We start from the raw sequence: 15,789 nt of genomic DNA, 5'->3' as shown, positions 1-15,789 counted from the left end.
CTGTCGGATCGCGAACTGTCCTGGTCAAGAGCTGAGGCTGAGTTCGTCTATGATCAGGAACGCCTTGGGGCTGGAGCTGATCGGATGAAGCTGAGACGGGAACGCTTGCAGGAACAAGAGACGCGATCGGGTTAGGGTTCGTCGGGTAGGATTAGGATTTTCGATTTCTGGTTTTTAGCTTTAAGGTTTTTTAAACGCTATCGTGATGATAACGTGTTGTAAAACTTAGGATTATAATCAGTAAGTTCTTATTTCATTAATTATAAAGTGTACCCTTTATATAGGGAATTACAAGATAAATAAAAGGAAAGATTACAAATCATAAACACAAAGGGAAAAGGAAAAAAAAAAACACAATGTAGTCACCTCTCTCTCTTTGGCCGATTCTCTCTCCTCTTTCTCTCTCCTGCAGATTAGACTTCTAATGGATCAGGCCGATTATGGACATCCATCACATGATTTATAACATATAAGATTTATAACATATATGTTTTTATTGGACGTCCAAGCTGAAAAAACAACAAAGTGAATGAATAAGGTACGCATGGTAGTGCCTGCCTGCTTACACATTTTGTTGACTTTTAACTCATAAATGCGTAATTATCGCCTTACTATTTCATGAAAGTGAAATTGTTATATGTTTATTAAAGTCCACGATCTATAATTCAATCATCCTGTTTGGTGAATGTATGACTTATGTCTGCTTCTGCTCATTGTATTCATATATAAATGTTGACTGATCGATTTTTTGAACTGATCAATTTCTTTGGTAAACAAATTTCAAATTAATTATAATATTTTGAAGCTGTAAACAGTCTAGTTTTAATACGAAAACATTGTCTCTATATATTCATAGTAACAACTGACAAACTTAGATCAAGAAAAGAAAAGAAAATTAAATTATTGAAGTTGGACCAATGACATTAAAAATTACTGCCTCTGACAAACTAGCATATATATATGGAAGATGATTTTTATAACAACGACCTATTATCAAATTATTCAAAAGACATTCCTCATATATATACAAAACTAAATTACTAAATTAGTTTATCATTTACATACGTATTAGTTATTTTTCCTATCTAAGTTCTCACATAAATTAATACAACAAGACAATCAACTGATACATAATTTGCCCTATGTAATTCACTTTTTCAAATGAAAACTTTAAAATGAAATAAATATGTTACGTATCATTTGTTGTGAAGTGGGTTTGGACCGCCGGGAATTTTCTTAAGTGAAACTCCGTAGATCTGCTTGTACTTCTCGCCGGTGCTAACTGTTGGTAGCATTCTCTCACTGTGAAATCTAAATCGTCGGAACCGTTCTTGAAACTCCTCCATCGCCGTCGTGCTTGGTAGCTCGCGGCCTCCTGAGGAGAAATGAAGCCCGGCGAAAATAACGATCACAATGATTGTAAACGATACTCTTGTGTTCCAAAGCTTCATTTTCTTTATTCCGGGAAGAACTTTTTGTTTCTTGACGGACTTTGTGTTTATGTTAAGATGTGGATGAGTTAAGCTTAAGATTTGTTTAGTAACGAGATCTTGGCATGGACTTGTATTAAATGAGAAGGAAACAAACAAAATTCCTATTAAATATTAGTAGTTTTGACGAAGTTAACCTTCCTTGACCTATAAGAAATACTGATCTTATACGTGTATAATCCAATGATTGTGTTAATAATTGAAGTAGGGGCGAAAAAATAAGATGGTAGACGGATATTTATATCCTGCATGCAAGGATTTTCAACTACGCCACGTTTGCTTTTTTTGTTAACCTATTGATGATTAATATCACTGCAAAAAGTGTTAACATGAAGTTCAGTCTCAATCTTTCATATTATTAGTTAAAAGAAAAAATCTTTCATATTAACTTATACATATTCACAATACAAAATTACAAACAATCCAGAGATCGAGTTATCCAATGAAGAGGATACAAAACTTTATTATAGACTTTGAACGTCATTGTAATGAGTTTATTTTTTTCTATCTTTATAGTTAGCTTTTTACCGTCTTCGTGAAGAGTGGGCACTTTATGTCATTTGAGACTTGAAAAACAAGAATTAGATCTCTAAGGGTATTCATGTAAATACCTCTACGGGTGGAGTGCTCGCGTTGGTCACTCCGGTTCGTCAATATCTTAATCACACACCATTGACTTGCAAAATAAGTGTTTTGGCTCCTCATAAATTCATAACAATTGTTTATGTAACTTTTACAACAGGTTGCTTAGGCGTTGTTCGTTAACATGTCAGTTAAAAACTGCAATACGTTGTCCAACAGCTATAAGTTTTGCCTGGGTTTTGTTGATCCAACTCCACTACTTTCGCCAACGGATTAGGAATTGACAGATTTTATCAGTTATCTTAACTTTTTCTGCTATATTTTATTTCATCCCAAAACAATCAGATTTTATTTTCCAATGGAATCAAAGCACCGGTGATATACATATAAATTTATAATCATATTGCTTGCCATGATACATAATTCAAACTGAGTTATTGTTTGTTTTATTTTTAGTTTTTGGTAAGTGGTTAACTATATTTACTATAATAACAGTTTAGACTTTGTTATATGCTAAGCAAATTGAATAAAGAGATTGAAACACAAATTAAATCCATTTTGAAAAACTTTTTTTTTGTTATTCCCTTCTGAAAATGTAACTTTGTATACCTTTTGGAAATGAGTTTTTTTTTTAAATTTTTTTTAAAAAGATCTTATATTAAGGTTCTTTCATGCGTTCGATTAGATCACAATGCAAGAGATTATTCACGTTACAGTCAAGTGAAGGAGGAAGAAGAAAAGTGATTACAGACTAATAGAAAGAGAGAACTGGACTTATTCGAACCATGGCATGAGAAAGCTGAGGTTTGAATCATCATCAAGCATGTCCTCCTTACAATGTAAAACTTTTGGTTATAAGTTTTGAAATAATGTGAATATTTTAGGTTGTGTTTTGTATGTATGCAATAAAGAGGATGAGGATCAACAATATAAGTTCTGTAACGTAATTAACAACCAAACAAAACCAATAATCTATAATGGTAAGAGAAGAGCTTTTAGTCTTTATAATGAATCATAAAACAACACAGCCACATTTTGCTTTAGAATGATCCTTGAAGGTAAAAGAGCAGAAAAAAACAACTTAAGACAGATGAAATCTTCTAGACACACAAGAAGACAAGAAGTTGTTCTTTACCCTTTAAAAGGCTCATCACCTTATGGGAAAAGAGGCTGGTGTAGGAGTCCCGTTGTTTCGGGTAATCCCAACATTATGTTAAGATTCTGCAACGCTTGCCCTGAAGCTCCTTTCACAAGATTGTCAATCTGCAACACACACGCACAAAAAGATAAGTACATTCTTTTTATAAACACTAAACGTTTATAGCAGATGATGGAGGGTTATGCAATAGTTTACCACTGAGATTATGATAGCTCGTCCAGGTATACGATCAGGGAACACATTCATGAAACAATAGTTTGATCCTCTAACATTGTGTGTCCGAGGAACAACTCCTTCCTCCAACACTTTGACAAATTCTTCATCCTACAAAACGTTTTTAAAACATAAATAACTAAACAAAACTAGTATGGCCTGGCTATTATAACACAAAGGGTAAACCATCACCTCATAAGACGATTTTAAGTGCTGGTATAACTCTTCTATGCTAACTCCAGGAGCCATTTCCACATATATAGTAGATTGCATTCCTCGTATCTACTCAAACAGTGAGGTTAAGATTTTATGGTGAAAACTGTAGAGAAGAGGCTTGAGAATGTTTGTACCATTGGCATGAGATGCGGCGTGAAACTGACTGTTACTTTAGATTGTGCAACATCAGACAACCCTTGTTCAATTTCAGGAACTGCAAAAACATAATTAAGAAACAATGAACTTAATAATATACATTCTTTACTCAACTTTGATTATCAGTTTCTGATTATTATACCATGGCGATGCCTTGTGACACCATAAGAAGAGATGCCTTCAGCTATCTCAGAGTAAAGATTCGCCTCCTTAGCACCACGTCCTGATTGGAAAGATTATGTTAAGATTCTACTGCATTCATTTTTTCATGGATAATGACTGCAAAGTAAGATCAAACCTGCTCCGCTAACACCAGATTTTGCATCGATGATTATGTTTTCATGTTTGATGAGGTTTGCCTGCACCAGAACCAACACATTATCTAGAGATGAAGTGGAAACAAGACAGTCTGATTAGAGGAAATAGGAAACGAAACCTTTAGTAGAGGAACAAGAGGAAGCTGAACTGAAGTTGGGTAACAGCCTGGGTTAGCCACAAGGCGAGCCTTTTTGATGTCGTCCCTTAGTAACTCTGTTAAGCCATACACAACTTCTTTCTGAACCAAGCAAGACACTTAGTAAGAGTAAGCATTATTGAACACAAGAGATCAAAGCAAGGGAACAAAAGTACCTGTAACTCTACTGCCTTGTGTGGTTGACCATACCATTCTTCATATTCAGAGATATCACGCAACCGGAAGTCCTAGAGAAAGCGTTCTATAAATAAGGCATATCACAGGAAGAAAGAATATATTAAAAAAAACATATGTTTAGAGAACTACCGCTGAAAGATCAACAATTTTTAAAGCGGAGGGGAGTCCCTTGATGATTTCCTGTGAATTACACACTCATTTCCATTGAGCTACCAGAAGCTTAGAAAAAAAAATTGCAATGGAAGAATCAAGAAAACAAAAAGGACCTGGGTTGTTCCGTGAGGTAAGCAGCAGAAGACAGCATCGACAGTAGAGAAATCTGCATCCTTTACTGAGATCAATCTAGGTAGTTTCTGAGGACAGAAAGAAAATGATTTTAGTCATCTATACACCACACCCAAAAAGTATCTATCATTGGAACAGGTAGAAGAAATGAGTTAATACTTGAGCTCTGAGGTGAGGGAAAACGCTATCCATAGACTGCCCAGCTTTTCTATCTGCAGTCATCAGAGTGACACCGAAATGCGGATGGTTTGCAAGAAGCCTAACGATCTGCCATTCAAAAATAAAACAAAAAGCATCGTTTTGTTAGCAAGAAGAACCTTCTCCAAAGCAAATGTACACTGCTTAGAAGCTAAGCTACCTAGACTGGATATATCACACATGAAACTTTTCAGTATTTCACATGTACAGTGCTTAAGCTAAACCATGACGCAAACACCTATAAAGCCACAAACTTGCAACAAAATGCATACCATTACTTGAGCTTTAATTCGTCTCAAAACCAAAAGATATCACTTAACCAAGCAAAGATTACAAAGGAAAGTAAGACTTGAAACATAGAAGTTGAGAATGTACAAAACGGACCTCAGCACCAGTGTAGCCACTTGCACCAAGAAGACCAATACGAATATCCTTTTCAGCGCTATTCGCTGAAACTCTGAAGCTTATTGAAGAAGGCCTCCTGACTCGCTTATCCGCTACTACCCGAATCTTCCTTTCACCCTTTTGGAAAAACATAAAATTAATCTAAGCAGAAAGTGAACACACATTTGCATAATCAATATGGAAACTGTAAATACAAAAAAGGTTGTGAATTTGAGAACAAAAACCTTGAACCAGCATCCTTGTTCCAAGCGAACTGATGAACTCAATGTCGACAAGCTACTCATTCTCGATGATTGGTTTCCGCAACAATCAAAAGTCAAGGATACAAGAAACTAAACTTGTTGATTTGAATGAGAAGAAGAGATTGATTTCCAAAATTGCATAAAAACCTGTCTCCACAAACCCTCTTTATCTCTCTCGACGACAGAAAAACAAAGAGAGAGACCATGTGACGAAAACCTAAAAACGACCGGTCGAACCGTTACACGCTTCTCTGTTCGGTCTGTGATTTATAAATTAAACCGTTCGAAAACCCGGTTTTCTCATTTATTTTTGTGATTGCTTATTTAGTAATTCTGTAATTGACTTGATCTTGTAAAGAGAGAATATTTCTCATCGAACCGGTAATTATCCAAAAAATCGGGTTTCAGATCGGATTCAAATACATGAAAATATCGGGTTGGATAAAGTTTAAAATTTGGTCAGATACCGGTCGGATACGGATAATATCCGTGATCCGTATGGATATCCGAAAGACCTTAATTAAACCTTAATTAAGATAATCCTAATAATCTATTATGCTTGTTTTCATTTTGAAAATTAAACTTTGATTTGATTATATTAAAATGGTTATGTTACGTTATTGTATTATAATTTTAGTTATCTTGTTTATGTTTTTTCGGATATTTCGAGTATCTACGATTCTTTTGGATTATATTCGATTCTATCGGGTTAAATGGTTTGGTACATACTACGAACCGGACCGAAACCGTTAATTTTTTTGATTACTTCTGATGTAACCGGATCCGACAGGTACCGAACTGTATCCAAACCAGAATTTTAAATTATCCGATCGATACCAATTTTTGTAGTTCCCAAATATCCAAAATCTAAAAAACCCGACCCGGATCCGAACCGGTTATCCGAATGCCATGGCCTAGGGAGAAACAAATAACACAAGCAAGGTTTATAGAAAGCCAGAAACATATGCTTACAAAAGAAAAGCCAGAAACATGGATAGATGTTGCAACAGTGACTAACTCTTCTGATCAGACATAAAATGTCGGAAAAGAAGCAAAACCGTGACTTTTTTCGAAGATTTAAGCAATCACTTTCTCAGTTTCTTAACACTTAACCCAAACGGCCAAACTTAAACGCCTTGGCTATCCGGGACGCAATCTACCGGACAGTCATCATCTATATCGGGTTGTGACTGAGCTCTAATTAAAGCCTTCTTGTAACTGCTTGATCTTCTCAGCAAATCTTGTAGGCTCCCTTCAAACCTGTGTGTTCACAATACATCCAAGTTTTCATGACCATATATAAGTACCAAAACAATAACACTAACTGGTCTCACTTACTTATTTGCTCCTCCAGCCAGATTGCTTCCTGCCCAGATCAACCATTAGAAAACTTAGCATATCTGGCACAGCATATTATGTTATTTTGGGATTCAAATGGTTACCTTGCTGCTTCCTAGACATAGAAGTCACATCACTATCATTGTCTGATGAATAATCTGATGGTGTTTTGGTGGAGACATCAGAAGTCTTTTTATATTCATCCTCTGACGAATTACACTTCTCAGCATTCTCAAAGAAATTTGTCTTCCTCTTGTCCACTGCCACCACCGGTTTAGAGCTTTTCTTCACCTCTTGTTTCTTGCTGCTGACAGTAGCTTTCACTGATCCACTGCGTCCAGTCTTAACCCTTGACTGCAAATGACTAGCCCCCGAACTAGCTGGTTGTTGACCTCTAGATTTCCCCGAACTAGCTGGTTGTTGACCTCTAGATTTTTTCTCTTTCGGTCTCACTGAGTTCAATGACCCCGCAATGCAACCGCTTGGATGAAGATCAAGCCCCTTCTTCTTCTTCTCCTTTTTAGATTTAGCTCCACCAGCCACTTGATCTTGCTTCTCTTTATTTGGGCTGCAACCAAAATTATCTCCCATATCAACCTTCCCTATTGGACTTTTCTTGGAAAGGCTATTATCCTCAGCAATCTCAGAACTTTTTTTCAAAAGTGAAGCATCACTCTCGGCATCTTTCTTAACTGGCGTGAATAATGCATCAGTGTCTTTAGGGTTGTTGATGAGGGGAGTCTCCTCGAGGGCAGCATTGTTTACTTCAACTGGCAATACTTGGGACTCTACAACTTTTGAAGAGTGTTTCTTCTTCGATTTCTTGCTTGATTTCTTCACAGTTGTGTCCACATTTCCCGCAGTTTCATTCTTTTCCTGCAAAGAATCTAATACATTTCTGATAACATTATCAGTCCCTTCTCCATCTACGGCTTCGATAGCTTCAACATTCTGTGCACCAGAAGCAAACATTGTATCTTCTTTAGCTGGGGTCTTGGTTCTTTTTGACTTTTTCTTCTTAGTAGTCTTCACAGATTTAGCATCGTCAGCATCATCCATTTCAACGTTTTCGGTCTGGATATTCTCTGCAGCACTTGGTATAGCTTTTCCACTTCCAACATCGTCATCAGTCTTCTCAACCATCTCATTTCCTACACAAGCAATTACATCATATAAGTTGACCGAAACACTCAGTGTTATGTTAGTTCATACAAACCTCAAACAAGAGTCAACAATGACATTACGAGTTGATAACACAAACACTATTCAACAAAGAACGGAAAAGACCTTTCTGACTTGACTCTGCAAAGGTGCCTCCTGTCATAGGAAGAGATGCAGGAGTAGCGTCGACAGGATCTACATTAGCAGGAACTCCATTTATCTCATTCACAATATCCATTGAAGTTGTAATAGCAGTAGAAGATTGATTGATGTCATCCTTTGACCTCTTCTTTCGCTTTTTTTTCTTCTCTGGATCAGGTCTGGGTGTCAACCCACCGTTAGTCTCCAAAAGATTTTCTGGGCGGCTCGCCATATTGTCAGTTTCAGTATTATCTCTTCCCACATCTTCAACCGATTTCTCAACCATCTCATTTTCTACACAGAATCAACAAAAACATTACCAGAATGCATTATGCATATATGAAAATAAAATTCAGTAACAAACTGGATTTACCTTTCTGACTTGCTTCTGCAAAATGAATATCAAGATTTTCTCCTCTTGAGATTGGAAGAGATTCAGGAGTAGCATCAACAGGATCTACATTTGCATGGACTTCATTTATCTGATTCACAATATCTCTTGAAATTATATTAGCAGCAGCAGAGGAAGACTGATTGATGTCATCGTTTGAGCTTTTCTCTGTCTCTTTCCCTAATTTGTTAGAGTCCAGATGAATCGCTAGATTGTCAGTTTCAGTTTTATCTCTTGCTACATCGTCGACAGAATTCTCAGCCATATCATTTTCTACAAGAATCACCAATAACATTATGAGTTGATAATACAAACTATCCGAGAACTGAACGTAGATAGAAACGAGCTGAAATTACCTTGCTGACTTGCTTCTGCAAGGGGATTGCCTCTTGAGATCAGAAGAGAATCAGGAGTTGCCTCAACAGGATGTACATTTGCAGGAAGTTCGTTTATCTCGCTCACAGTAGCAGCAGCAGAGGATTGATTGATGTCATCTTCTGATCTCTTCTTTCGCCTTTTTTTCTTCTCTGTGTCTGGTCTGGTTGTCAACTCACTGTTATTGTCCAAAAGATCTGCCGGGTGGCTGACCAGATCATTGTTCTCTGTTTTATCTCCTTCCAAATCTTCGACAGATTTCTCACCCATCTCAATCTCTACAGAGAGTCAGAAATAGCATAACGACTTTATAGTATAACAAGAATCACTATCTTATACCATATAACTAAAAAAAGAGGTTACCTTTTCCTGTTGTTTTCGTAATAATATCATCTAGTTTTTCTCTGGGTGAAGATTCAGAAGCAACATTTCCACATAACTCATGACCCCCATCAGCATAAGTCGTAGCAGCAGCTGCAGCAGGAGATTGACTGACATCAACCAAAGGTTTCTTCAGACTTGATTCTCCATCCAAAGTGTTCAGCTTCCTCTTCTTTCTCGTCTTCTCAACTACTGGAGTTTCCAAATCTTCTTCAGGAGTCTGGTTCTTGGTATACCCATCTAAAAGCAGAGAATCGCTTGCAGTCGCCTTATTTTTCTCATCATTGGGATCAGCTGAAGGTTTCTTCCCACTTTTTCCAGCATGCTTCCTCTTCTTTGTTGTCGTCTTCTCAGCTCCCAAATCTTGTTCAAGAGTCTGATTCTTGGTATATCCATCTAAAGCTAGAGAATAAGCCGCAATCTCATTGTTCTTCTCAAGGTCTGAGCACTTTTCATCAGCATCCATAAGCTCAGCCTTGTCAACCACACTCACGGCGGCATCGACAGACACAAACCAGCAGTTATGACTGACACCCTCGAAAGCCATACTCAGATACATAGAATCTGGCAAGTGATAATCGAAAAGGAGACCCCTTGTATTCTGACGGTCAACCTGAAACAAAACCACTACTTACTTAGTATTTGTTTACTAAACAAAAAAAAAAAAAAACATTCATAATATGAAAACAACAAAGACGTTACAACCTTAACCGCATAGACATTGATTTCTCCAAATTTTGGGAAACATTGATGATGCTCCTTGCAAAGTTTCTCTACATGCAAAACCACAATCATGAGATACAGCGGAGTGTGTAGAGAAGTGAGTACAAGTCGAGAGTTAGTGGGGTTCTCTCACCTTTGAAATCGGAGACGGTTTCATGGTTGTCAACGAGAATCAGGAGATGAGTGCCTAGGTTCGTATCTACATACACGCAGTTGAGCTCCGGCGATTCAGTTTCCGCCATTATCCAGGTTCAGGTACCGACGAAGAAGAAGACGAGCGCGGTGAGAGATATGGAGTGGTGGTGGCAGTCGATAAGGTGTCTTTAGGGTTTTTGATTTTAATGATTAATTAAACCGGTACGTTATATGATGTTTATTTAATAAGATGGTTTGCAAATCTCCAAAATAACACATTTCTAAGTTTATGTCACAAAAGTAGCACTCAAAAACTAAAATGACCAAAATAGCATTTTATCTTTTGAAAAATTTAAATTTTTTTTATTTTTCAAAATTTGAAATCTTATCTCAAAAACCCACTCTCAACTCTAAACCCTAAAACCTAAACCCTAAATCCTAAATTCCACCCTTTAACTCTAAACCCTAAACTCAAAACCCCACTCCTAAACTCTAAACCCTAAACTCTAAACTCTGAACCTTAAATCCTAAATCCTAAACCTCACACCTTAAATCTAAACCCTAATGTCTAAATTAATTTACCTTTGGGATATAAATGTATATTTATCTCTTTTGATAAAACATTAAGTGCTATTTTGGTCATTTTTTATTTTTAAAGGCTATATTTGTGACAAAAGCTTGTTTAGTGCTATTTTAGTCTTTTTTTCCTCTAAGAACAAAAATTTAGTATGGTTTATTTTTGTATCGTAGCATTTATTGGTTTTCTGTGATTTTCTAATAATAGCAATAATTAAAAACATTCAACAATTAAAAATGACAATATCACATTTATATTATCGATTTCGAAACTTGACAATTAACAAATAAAATAATGAAAATTAATAAATTTTGTATTCAACTCTCACATAAACCCCATCTTTCACAGTCAATTTTGATACAAAGGTGGAAATGATAATGTAAATCACCAAAACCGGTTCGGTTTATTTTCGGATTGGAATACCGGAAATACCTTTGAGACCCATCTTAACCGCGGTTTTGCGGAACAAAGGAGGAGGTTTCTCTAAACCAATAGAATAGCAAAACCGGTTAGCTAACTCAGCCAACGTGGTTTTATCCCTACCGGTTTCACGAACCGAGTTGTAGTAACCGAGCCAAGCATGGTATGCTGCTTCTTTAATACTTGTATCAATCTTGCCCATTGACTGATCAACCTGCTCACACAAAAACAACACTCATTATCAATGTCCGGTTAGAAGTACCAACACAGTAACAAGAACTCAAAACAAACCTCAAGTTTAAATCTTGAATCAAGATCCGGAACTTGAATTGGCTCAATAGGCAAATCCTTAAGCTCGTCAAGAAAGTATCTCTCCCATGGAGCAATCAAAAGCAACCCTTTGCCTCCTTTGCCTTCTCTCCCGGTTCTACCAAGCCTATGTATATACTGTTCTCTATCACTCGGTATACCGACCTATACCAACAACATGATAACCAAGTTTGATAAGAGATTTGTTCTTGATATGAAAACAAGTTTTACTTTTGTGCTTTTTACCTGAATAACCAAAGTAACATCTGGATAGTTCATTCCACGAGCAGACACATCAGACGTGACAAGAATCAGTCTTTTCGATTCTTTGAACTCGTCTGAGACACGTGTTCTGTGGAGCTGAGGTTTCCTAGCGTGAATTTCCCTAACGTTCAGCTTCATTTCCCGGAGCAGAGTGTACATCAGCGATGTTACCATACCGGTTGAACAGAAGACTATTATCTGAGAGAATATAAAACTGGATAGCTGAGAGAACTGTAAAAGTTAGGACATAAGAAAGTGTTTGTTTACCTTATAATCAGCTGTGTTGTTGATGTGCTCTTTCAAAAGATGAGGTACTAAGTGAAAATGAGATTCGTGTGGAGCAACAAGACAAGACTGCTTCACCTGAGAAACCAAAGAGCAAGAAACTCAAAACCAGATCCAAGAAAAAGAAGAGTTTGAGCGTTACCTTATCATGAGTCTCTACACAACCGAGACCAATTGTGTCGATGTATGAGTGATCTCTTTTTAAAACAAGCTGAGATACTCGACGGACCTGCATTAAACCGGATGTTTTTTCGCATTGGATTCCATGGTAATTGAAAACAATGAAGTTAAACTATACCTCTTTAGGAATGGTTGCAGAAAAGAGAAGAGATTGTCTTTGACGAGGCAAACAATCTATGATCTTCTCGACATCCCTCCTGAATCCTAAGTCTAGCAAGAGATCAGCCTCGTCGACTACAAACAACTTAAGCGCCATCAAACGTGACGTTATGTTAGACTTATTCTCTATATGATCCAAAAGCCTTCCCGGAGTTGCAATCAGTATCTGCAACAAATAGAACATAAGATTAGCCAAAACGAGTATAGCAAAAAAAAGAATCATGAGAGGTCAAACCTAGTTTCAAAAAAAAAAAAAAAAAAAAAAAAAAAAAAAGAGAGGTCAAACCTGGCACGGATCAGACTGTAGGCGTTGCTGATCAAGTTTGAACCTGGTACCTCCAATCAAAGTCTGAACACCGATTCCGTCATGGTATTTGAGCAGAGCCTTGCCTTCTGCAGCTATCTGGCTTGCAAGTTCCCTTGTGGGACAGAGGATAAGAACGAGTATTGGAGGAACTCTGTGAACACCATTGCTGCTTGCCATAGCTTTCAGAACTGTTTCAATTGCAGGAAGCTGTTTTTCTCAATTTAACAGCGTTATCTAAAGAAACAACAAAAGCTAATGTTCATCAGATTGGGACAAAGGATTGTAAGGTACCAAAAAGGCCATGCTTTTCCCCGTTCCGGTTTTGGCTTTGACCAATGCATCTTGACCTGCTTTACATAAAAGGATGATCACTTGAGCACAAAGAGTAATCAAGATACGAACAAGAAAGATACATACCCTCGAAGCACTCAGAGAGGGTGGCATCTTGTACTCTAGTCATCTTAACAATGCCAGAAGCAGAAAGAGCCTTAAGAGTCAAAGGGGATACACTAGACTCATCAAATCTGCAAAACAAACGCTCATCACGATCCAAACATGACAAACTAAAAGCCTTACACGATGTGTTAAGCTTAACGAACCTTCTTCCACTGTAAATCGAATCACGAGGCTCTCCATTCACCTCCATTACATTCTCCACGGACTTCCTTTTACTGAGATCATCTCTAACGCCATTGATATCCAAAGGAGGATAAAGATCTTCATCAGTGACATTCCTTTGCACTCTTTTAATAAGTTTGAAATCATGGTTTCCTAAAGACGCACTGCTTCCTGTTCTCCTCACATCCATCCACCCATTCATCTTCCCATCTTCCTCCTCGGAATCTTCTTCAGTGGAGCTATCGTTCTTCCTAAACTTCCTCCGACCAAACAAACCTTTGTTCCTCATAACATTACTCACACTCTTCACTTTCTCCTTCTTACCAGCAAAACCAGGAGAAAAGGGGCTCAAAGTATCAAACTTTTTAGAATCAAAATCCTCTCCTTCGTCACAAGAACTCTCATTTCTCTTAAACCTACCTCTGTGACTCATACTCGAAAACCCTCTCCTACCCACCAGACTCCTCACATCAATTGGCGAATTCGAACGTGACCCACCATTCCCCACGCGATTCAATCTCGACCCTTGATTCGTTTTCTTAACAGGCCCATCGTCTTCGTTCCACAGATCCTCAGCTCCGGCTTTCATAAAACGATCAGCCAAGGATTTGATATGTTCCTGGGGGCTCAACGGGCCGTGGCTCTGATTCGATTTCGCCGTGTTTTCGTTGGAATCGTGGTTTCCTCCCAGCATCTTGGCTCGGATCTCTGAGCGGATCCGAGCCTCGTAGAGCTGCTTCTCTTGATCCAAGAGCTTGTTCTCTTTCTCTCGGGCTTTCTTCTCGTGCATACGTTTCCATTGCCACTTGTTGAGACCTCCCGGGAAGGTTCTGGGACCGCCGCCCATGTTTCGAGAGAGGATTAAGCTCCATATGGATCCCGATCGTTCCCGGAGTATCGTCGAGTACATTTTCTACAAGAAAAGAAATGGGACGCAAGGTTTTAGGCTTTTAGCCTTTTAGGGTTTAAGGTTGTAATTGTAAGCGTTTCAGTGATTGTTATCCGGTTTAGTTTTCATTAAGTAATCAGTATGTAATTGAGCCGGTAGGAAAAATAATTAATTATGCTATTCCTTAGTTGGTTATCCTTTCCAGCCCGGTTTCATGAGACTTAGATCTCTAATTTAACCGGGAAAAACTAAACTGTTTGGTTATGTTTTAGGCTACCAACCAAAATCTCATTTACAATTACTTTAGTAGTCTTTTTAACCTCACTTTCATGATCTCTGATGAATAAAACCTAGAATTTTGAAAAACTCCATCAAATCTTCATGTGTTAGTTCTATCTGTTTAAGTTAATTGATTACAGAGTGAAAAAACATGAACATGTATGGAGTGTATTGCCATTAACCAGGCCCGGTCCAAGACCGGCCCAATACCCAGAAGATGGAGGGACGGCCGAAGCCTAGAGAGAGGACAGAGAGAACCAACTTCAGAAGAGAGAAAGGCGGCTACAAAGCTTAGAGAAAAGGAAATCCTTTCATTTTCCTAATAGATGTAATCTTTCCATTATTATGTATTAGTAGTTTTCCTAATCCTATTGAGTTTAGGTTTTGGATACTTTCCATTTATCTTCATCTTGTAATCCTTATATAAAGGAACCCCTTTGATCATTAATAAGAACACAGAAATATTCAGTCTCTAAACTCTCTAATTACAACACGATATCAGCACGATAGACTCCAAAACCCTGAGACAAAACCTAACCCAAAATCCGTCACACATAAACCCTAAACCAGGCGCAACTTAAAATCGATCTATCTCTCAAACCCTGGGGAACCAGACGACGAGCCACATATCAAATTGAAGCCCTTGACGAGACGAATCCATCCCTTAACGAGACGAATCCATCAGCGCAAACCATTCGTCGATACAAACTCAGACGCGCCCACACTCGCAGAAACAATACGTAGCGCCGTCTTGATCTTTTGGAACCCTAATCCGAACCAACAAGATTTTCTAGCCAAATTCAAATCCTGTGAAAGATAAGTTTATCATACCTTAGTTGTTTGATGATATCTTGTTCAGATTATGGTGTTCATGTAATCTAATACTCCTTGTTTTTGTTTCATGAGCTGAGAGGAGTTGGTGCAAAGATCAGCCGCTTGCAAAGGTAGCAGCTCGCGAACTAGAGAAGAAGAAGACGCGTCCCGATCGCGTCCGACTACCTCAGAACACATCCGTGACCAGACGCAAGACCGTTCCAGACAGCTCGCGTCCCGTCCCAGCTTGCGACCCGATAAGGAGCCAGCTCGCGTCCGTGTACAACTAGAGGTTCATCTGATCTTTGCAGGTCTGGTTTCAACAACCTGCAAAACAAAGGTAATCCTAATTCTGAGAACATGAATCAAACCTGGTTGTTTTGTAAAGATCGAAACCCTAAAAGATAATCTCTAAAACTAAAAGCCATAGGTTAAATAGATCAATC

The 15,789-nt window shown here is 38.0% G+C and overlaps 3 protein-coding genes across 4 annotated transcripts; all 3 read right to left on the bottom strand.

Moving 5' to 3' along the window:
* Positions 1–3,002: 3,002 nt before the first annotated feature.
* On the bottom strand, positions 3,003–5,820 carry LOC106320081 (probable N-acetyl-gamma-glutamyl-phosphate reductase, chloroplastic). The gene is made up of 13 exons (XM_013758446.1): positions 5,581–5,820; positions 5,336–5,473; positions 4,913–5,020; positions 4,735–4,821; positions 4,598–4,648; positions 4,447–4,518; positions 4,253–4,372; positions 4,115–4,175; positions 3,959–4,039; positions 3,795–3,874; positions 3,637–3,726; positions 3,427–3,555; positions 3,003–3,335 (listed from the first exon to the last, which is right to left on the bottom strand). Exons 1-13 carry the CDS (start codon positions 5,638–5,640, stop codon positions 3,228–3,230), a joined length of 1,185 nt encoding a protein of 394 aa, XP_013613900.1. The 5' UTR covers positions 5,641–5,820; the 3' UTR covers positions 3,003–3,227.
* A 707-nt stretch (positions 5,821–6,527) lies between these two features.
* Positions 6,528–10,444, bottom strand: LOC106320087. 2 transcript variants are annotated; one of them, XM_013758453.1, is made up of 10 exons: positions 10,242–10,444; positions 10,091–10,158; positions 9,368–9,998; positions 8,986–9,282; positions 8,612–8,902; positions 8,224–8,532; positions 7,362–8,087; positions 7,041–7,328; positions 6,937–6,964; positions 6,528–6,858 (listed from the first exon to the last, which is right to left on the bottom strand). In XM_013758453.1, exons 1-10 carry the CDS (start codon positions 10,348–10,350, stop codon positions 6,726–6,728), a joined length of 2,880 nt encoding a protein of 959 aa, XP_013613907.1. In that variant the 5' UTR covers positions 10,351–10,444; the 3' UTR covers positions 6,528–6,725. The 2 variants fall into 2 exon arrangements, with proteins under 2 accessions (XP_013613907.1, XP_013613906.1); XM_013758452.1 differs by having other exon boundaries at positions 7,041–8,087.
* Positions 10,445–11,099: 655 nt separating this feature from the next.
* On the bottom strand, positions 11,100–14,272 carry LOC106320078 (probable DEAD-box ATP-dependent RNA helicase 48). The gene is made up of 10 exons (XM_013758442.1): positions 13,344–14,272; positions 13,162–13,268; positions 13,036–13,091; positions 12,724–12,951; positions 12,397–12,603; positions 12,241–12,327; positions 12,081–12,176; positions 11,796–12,011; positions 11,532–11,714; positions 11,100–11,454 (listed from the first exon to the last, which is right to left on the bottom strand). The coding sequence occupies exons 1-10, from the start codon at positions 14,270–14,272 to the stop codon at positions 11,224–11,226; spliced, it is 2,340 nt and encodes a 779-aa protein (XP_013613896.1). The 3' UTR covers positions 11,100–11,223.
* Positions 14,273–15,789: the final 1,517 nt, after the last annotated feature.

Source organism: Brassica oleracea, unplaced genomic scaffold, assembly GCF_000695525.1.
Source record: "Brassica oleracea var. oleracea cultivar TO1000 unplaced genomic scaffold, BOL UnpScaffold00795, whole genome shotgun sequence".
Classification (NCBI taxonomy): domain Eukaryota; kingdom Viridiplantae; phylum Streptophyta; class Magnoliopsida; order Brassicales; family Brassicaceae; genus Brassica; species Brassica oleracea.
Note: the sequence above shows the minus strand (reverse complement) of the source record. Positions and strands in the feature narration are given on the sequence as shown.

What these genes read in the sequence shown, in the direction of transcription:
- LOC106320087 (XM_013758452.1), bottom strand. Translation starts at nt 10,350, where the DNA reads ATGGCGGAAACTGAATCGCCGGAGCTCAACTGCGTGTATGTAGATACG. An exon ending in TACGAAAACAACAGGAAAAG is followed by an intron (nt 9,283 to 9,367) that starts GTAACCTCTTTT and finishes GACTCTCTGTAG; the next exon opens with AGATTGAGATGGGTGAGAAA. An exon ending in TGCAGAGTCAAGTCAGAAAG is followed by an intron (nt 8,088 to 8,223) that starts GTCTTTTCCGTT and finishes TTGCTTGTGTAG; the next exon opens with GAAATGAGATGGTTGAGAAG.
- LOC106320078 (XM_013758442.1), bottom strand. Translation starts at nt 14,272, where the DNA reads ATGTACTCGACGATACTCCGGGAACGATCGGGATCCATATGGAGCTTA. An exon ending in TACAGTCTGATCCGTGCCAG is followed by an intron (nt 12,604 to 12,723) that starts GTTTGACCTCTC and finishes TATTTGTTGCAG; the next exon opens with ATACTGATTGCAACTCCGGG. An exon ending in ATGTTACTTTGGTTATTCAG is followed by an intron (nt 11,715 to 11,795) that starts GTAAAAAGCACA and finishes TTGTTGGTATAG; the next exon opens with GTCGGTATACCGAGTGATAG.
- LOC106320081 (XM_013758446.1), bottom strand. Translation starts at nt 5,640, where the DNA reads ATGAGTAGCTTGTCGACATTGAGTTCATCAGTTCGCTTGGAACAAGGA. An exon ending in AAATTGTTGATCTTTCAGCG is followed by an intron (nt 4,519 to 4,597) that starts GTAGTTCTCTAA and finishes CGCTTTCTCTAG; the next exon opens with GACTTCCGGTTGCGTGATAT. An exon ending in CGCCGCATCTCATGCCAATG is followed by an intron (nt 3,727 to 3,794) that starts GTACAAACATTC and finishes CTGTTTGAGTAG; the next exon opens with ATACGAGGAATGCAATCTAC.